At 51.9% G+C, this 6,000-nt stretch overlaps 1 protein-coding gene across 1 annotated transcript in view; it reads left to right on the top strand.

Annotated features, from left to right (window-relative positions):
* The first annotated feature begins 500 nt into the window (after positions 1-500).
* The window catches only part of SLC4A5 (solute carrier family 4 member 5), a 55,686-nt gene continuing 50,186 nt past the window's right edge, over positions 501-6,000 (top strand). Inside the window, exons 1-2 of the mRNA XM_070765864.1 lie at positions 501-510; positions 1,635-1,723. Coding sequence (XP_070621965.1) covers positions 1,651-1,723 — 73 coding nt within the window. The 5' untranslated portion in view covers positions 501-510; positions 1,635-1,650. The remainder of the gene's footprint in view (positions 511-1,634; positions 1,724-6,000) is intronic.

Genomic DNA, 6,000 nt, shown 5'->3' with positions numbered 1-6,000 from the left:
AGTCCAGCCACCTGTCTACACTCGCTTCCTCCTGCTGATGTCGCTTCCTAGAATACAGCACTAGCAATGGCACTTGGGCTTACATGCCGCTTCACAAGGCTCTATAGCACCGCCTGAGCATTTTACGGAGTCAGTCTCCCTTGACCCCAACAATCTGGGTCTTCATTTTCTTGATCCCGGAAGGAGGGAAGGTTAAGTCAACCGTGGGCTGCTCAGGATCCAAGAAATCGAACTCCTGGCAGTGAGCAGAGTTATAGCCTGCGGTGCTGCAGTCTGACATGGCTCGTGGATAACTGCATTTTTTTCTTATTTATCTCTTAGTTACTCGTTTTCTTCACTTTTCAGAACCTTGCTTCTTCAAACAGAACAGAACAGAACAGAATTCTTTCTTGGCCAAGGGTGATTGGGCACACGAGGGATTTGTCTTTGGAGCAGATGCTCTCAGTGGACACAAAAGAAAAGAGACATTTGTCTAGAATCAGGAGGTGCAACAGTGAATGGTTGTCATAGGTACTAATGATCAGGAAACAATCAATATTAATATAAATCATAAGGATATATGCAACGTTACAGTCATGCAGTCATAAATGAGAAGAAGAATAGTAGTCTAGATTGATAGTGTTGAGGGAATTATTTGTTTAGCGGAGTGATGGCGTTCAGGAAAAACTGTTCTTGTGTAAAGTTGTCTTAGTTTGCAGTGTCTGTGAGTTCATCCAGGTCTGCAGAGGTGTCTTCAGAAATATTCCTCTTTATGCAGCCAAAGCTTTAACTTTGCTTCTTCCGTCCAAGTCCTCACTGAATCAATTGTTGGTTTTGTGGCTTTTTAAATCTCTGTCTGTAAGCAGGTACAAGGTGAATCGTGCAATGATCCCAGTGGCCCAAAGCTGCCTTTTAGTGTTGTACAGGGGTGGTCTAGAGTGTTCTTGCCTCTAGTGGGACAATTGACATGCTGAAAATATTTTGGAAGCTCTTTCCTTAAGTAACTTTGTTAAAATCACTTAGAATAAGGGTCAGTGAATCTGGGTATTTGGTTTCAGCCTCCATAATCTGAACAGCTGGGGTTTGTAAAGCCTTGTTTACATTGCCTGGTGGCTGGCTATACACTGCAGTTAGTAGAAACGATGTAAACTCTCGAGGGGAATAGAAGTGTTTGCAGTTGATAAGTAAGTACTCCAAGTTTTCATCACAGAATTTTTGTATAATAGTTATGTCCTGAGACCAACTGTTGTTATACATAAGCCTCTCCACTGCCCCCCCCCCAGATAATTCTACAATCTTGTCTGCTCTTAGTATCTGAAACTCTGGTACATGCAGGCTATTGTCACCGATTTCCTCATTTATCCAGGATTCAGTAAAGCACAGGGCAGAATTGCACCTTTTTAACAGGAGTATTTCATCCATCTTGTTGGCAAATGAATGTAAATTGGTAGGAAAGATCGAAGGGACTGGGGTGGGGGTGGGGGTTCCTTTTTTTATTCCTTAGTCATCAAAGGAATAATCATTTCTCCTTCCTCTTTGCATTGCTTCTTATTTCAATTTTTTTTCCTTTTAAAGTGCTGAATTAGTAATTTCTCACTAGCTGCATTAGAATTCCATGGCTACTTAATAATTCTTTACCTTTAAATCTATGACAGCATTTACTGGCTGCCCATGATGTACGAGAGCGACGCCATGGGGCAGAGAGGCCTCAGCGCCTTTGGGATGCAATACGATGACCAAGAGGGTAAGGGAAACACCCCCACCCACACCCCCACGGTGCCCCTCCTTGCTTCAGCAGAGCCCCTTCTTCTACTACCATCATGGCGCAAGGGTCCTTCCGGTTCGGATGTCCTGCCTCCCTTGGGACCCCCCCCCCCCCCCGGTCTCCCTTATGTGCTTCCCTGGGTAAAAGGCGACTGAGGTGCTCTAGTTGTGTGTCGTAAATCTGCAGCCGGGAAAATTCTTCCCTTCCTTGCCCCCCACCCCACCCCCGAATTGTTTGCAGACTCTGCCGAGCACCCCCAAGGGTGTAGCTAGAGGAAGCCCTCCCCCCATTGGCCCCCACCTGCTCCTTCAAGGGACAGCCAGGCCACCACTACCTGAAAGGCCTGCCCAGGTTCCTCCTCTAGGCTTTCTCCTCCTCCAGAGGGGGCAACAACCCCCCCACCCCCCGGCTGTGTCCAGCAGGAACGCAGCTCCGAAGGGCACAGTCAGACCCCGACTCCCTTAAACTCCCAGAGCCGAGCAAGGCAGTTGGGTCAGTAAGCTGTGCCTCATTTACGTGACATTCACACACACACCCGTCCCCCATTAAGGTACGGAAGTTTGCAAAGTCCTTGGTCTCATTCAACGTAGTGATGATGGTTTTGAGCAGCTCCCTCTGCGGTGCATCTGGAACTGAACCCACTTAGAACTGTAGAGGAGATGAGGGGGCAACAACCCCCCCACCCTAGGGTCTCTCCCCCTATTGGGCAACCCAGTATCAGCAGTGGAGACCCTCCGATTTCTGGGTGCTATTGCCTCCCAGGGCTTGAAACGGACCCCTGGCATTAGAAGCGTCCCCCAAAGGGCCCAAGGAAGGACGTTCCCCCTGTGGCCGCTCAACTTCTCCAGTGGAGGTCTGGCGGTTTCATCCCTTGGGCGTTTGCATGCGCACTGAGAGCTCGTGCTCTGGGGCCCAGTTCAGAGCCTGTCCAGCCACACCTGGCCAATAGATGTCCCGTTCTCGGGAGACTCTGCCAGCACCCGCCTCTATGCAGGGAATGTGGGGTACTTTCACCAATGGGGAACCCTCCCACCCGCTCTCTTGGTGCTGATTGGCTGTCTCCTCTAGCAGATGGCCATTCCATTTACATTGGGCTACCCATGCCTCATAGCGGCCAGAAAGAAAGGCGCCCACGGAGACCTTCCTTCAGCCAAGACGGGGAGCGTGATGACCGGCCCCATGGACAGCAGGTCCCGTCAGACACGGAAGGAGGAAGGCGGGCAGGTGACGGGAGTGGAGGGGGCCACGCCAGCAGCAGAACCAGTGAGTAGAGGGGAGGCAGGGCCAGGGTCCACGCGGCGCCCTCTGCCCTGTGCCAGAAGGACCGGCCAATTCCACTTCGGCCGCGGCCCAATCCTTCCGATGGCTGCAGGTGGCTGGCCAGGCATATCTGGGGCAGAAGCACCGAGTAGCAGCATGGAAGGAAAACGTAGGGTTTTAAACGTTTGATGAGAAAAGAGTTTCAGAATCCAGGAAAAAATGGAGGTGAGTTAGGGGGCGCCCAGGAGGGTCTCCCACCGCTCTCCACTAATCATGAGGGCCACCCCCTCCTCATAAGTGGGGCTGCCCCGCCTGGGCAATCGCAGGATAACAGCAACGAACCAAAGATTTCTGTACCTCTCTGTTGCCCTCTACTGGTCGGATGGGGTTTTACCAGCAATACAAGGGCGCCCAGTTACGCAGTGAGCAGCAGACGTACAGCCACAGCAGACTGACCACACCCCTTCCCGTGGGTCAGGAAAAGCACCCCACCCCAGGCAGGGCCTCGACCGGGGGCTTCACGGGAGCTTCTCTAATTTTGCTGGCCCAAAGCCAGGTGTGGGGGGCAGGAGGAGACCCCCACGGGGGCAGCCATGCCGTGACAGTTGGACGTGCAAGACCTGGTGACAAGCACTGTCATAACTTCAAACAATTGTTAGACAAGACAGCAATCTACCTCTCCCTGTTTTCCAACTGGAGCCAACGGCTGGTTTCAGACCTTCACGAATTCCACATGCAAAACAGTCGCTTTCCAACTTCCTCTGAGATTGTACTTTTAAAAAACAAGTTGAAAATTATTCTCTAGAACACAGGTTCCCCCCACGCCCCCCAGCCAAAAGCTCCTGAAAAGCCCCCCCTTCCTCTCTGCCCCAAAGCTTTTCCGTGGGTTTTTCTGAATTGCTTCCTGTTCTGCTCGGATTGCTGGAAGCCGTTGCCCCTTCTACGTCTTTCCTTGTTTCACGCTATAAATCGGAGAAAAGAAAAACAATCGCGAGGGACTATTAATTAAAGCTCATCCCTCCGGACGGGACAATTTAGGATCAATCCAGACCAGAGCTGGACTGAAGAGGAAGCCGTCCGAGGCCGAAGGAAGGAGCCGTTTCTGGTGCTCGGAGAGGTTTGCGTGACCTGGGGTCCTTTGTTCGTTGACCCAGCAGTTCCAGGGGAGGAATCCATTGGCCACCTTTTCAAGGGGCACCATACACGGCAAAGGCCCTGGCCACAGACCCTGGGCGGCCACAGTGGCATCACCAAGACTGGAAGAAATGTTAGGATTTAAACCTTGAGTCTTGGAGTTCCGTGGCCATAAAGGGGGTCTGTGGTGAAGGAAAGGTGGGAATTTTCTCACGATAATTGACATACCCAAGTCTTATTCAGTACACTGTAAAAGGAATATATAATAATAATAATAATAATAATTAATAATAATAATAATAATTTATTAGACATGTATGCCGCCCCTCTCCGAAGACTCAGAGCAGTTCACAACAAATACAAAGCACAAATCTGATACTAAAAACAATTATAAAAACCCATTATAAAACAGTCCAATTAAACCATATATAAAGGGGTCAGTTATGTCCCTCTATCTCATCTATCTATCTATCTATCTATCTATCTATCTATCTATCTATCTATCTATCTATCTATCTATCTTATTTAATTTATTGGCCATCCATTTTACCACAGGGTAATTCTGACAATGTTAAAAAGAAAAAAGGATGCAAAACCTCCAGGTGGCATCTATAAATTACTAGAAATGCACAAAACCTTAGAACTAAAAGAGGAGGAGGGGGGGGATAGAACCAACAGCTGCAGCTACCTCCAGTTCAATGCTGCCCCCCAGGCCAACTGGCAGAGAGCCCCATTCCCAGGTCCTTGCGAGGGGTCGGGAGGGTTGGAGCCAGACCCACGGGGGTGGGGTGGGGGTTCCCTAGGGCAGGGAAGGCCAATAGGCTCGCAGCCTGCCTGCTTTGCTGGCGCATGGGGGACGCTGGGCCAATCCTGCTGGGCTGAGAGGACCCCCCCAGTCGCTTCATGGACCCAGGCCAGGGAGGGCTCTCAAGGCGAACACCTGGGACCACACCCGCAGCCAGGGCAGCTCGTGGAGCCACTCTTGGCACCCCCGAGAACTGCCCCACCCCCTGCCCGGCCACAGGGGCCACCAACTGCCGCTTCCAAAGGCCCTTCCGGGGAAGCCCCACAGGGAGCCCTCCAGATGCCCAAAGCCTCTTGATTGGCCAATACATTCCCTGCAACCTTTAGAATTAGTTAATTAATAATTAAGACTGGAGTGTATATATATAGCAGTGATAAATCAACTTCTGCTGACTGGGGACAGAGCCAGCCCCTTAGCTAAAGACACCCGAGAGGCCGCCTGGGGACCCCAACTTCTCTCTTGGCCATTTTGATTCTTGGATCTCCGCCTGGGAGGTGGCGGCAGGGAATGGCCAGTCCTGCTTCTGGAAGGGCCGCAGCCCCAAAGCAGAAACGTTCCCTTCGGCCCACCTGATAAGCTACTTATAAAAGCTTAACGGCCGCATACCAGAAGAGTTGCTTATTTCCTATGGTGTTCTCAGAAAGGCCTCCTGCTGAGATCTTAGACAATCCTTAAGCGGGGAGGGGGGCAGGCCCTCCTCCTGTCCACAGAGGGCCATTGTCCAGCCTCTGGACGCCCAGCCTTCCAGAGTGGGGGCATCCCTGGGCAACGTGCCCCCGTGCCCCTTGTGACATGGGCTGGAAGAGAGACCGGGGGGGGCTCTCTTGTTTTGCGTGAGAGCTGCAGCCGCCCTTCTCCTTCCCCCAGCGGTCAGAGGGGAGGCCTTGGAGCCAGGCCGGCCTCTCAGCCCCTTCCCCTGCAGGCCGGGGCAGAGGGGGCTTTTCGGGGCCTTCCGTGTGGTCCCCTCTCCAGGGCTGGCTGAAAGCTGCTCTCGGCAGCCATCGTCCCCAGCCCTCACAGCGCAAGAGCCAAAACGGGGCCTGCGCAGAAGGAGGGT

This window comes from Erythrolamprus reginae, chromosome 12, assembly GCF_031021105.1.
Source record: "Erythrolamprus reginae isolate rEryReg1 chromosome 12, rEryReg1.hap1, whole genome shotgun sequence".
Taxonomy (NCBI): Eukaryota; Metazoa; Chordata; class Lepidosauria; order Squamata; family Dipsadidae; genus Erythrolamprus; species Erythrolamprus reginae.
The sequence above is the reverse complement of the archived record's forward strand: the minus strand, read 5'-3'. Positions and strand labels throughout refer to the sequence as shown.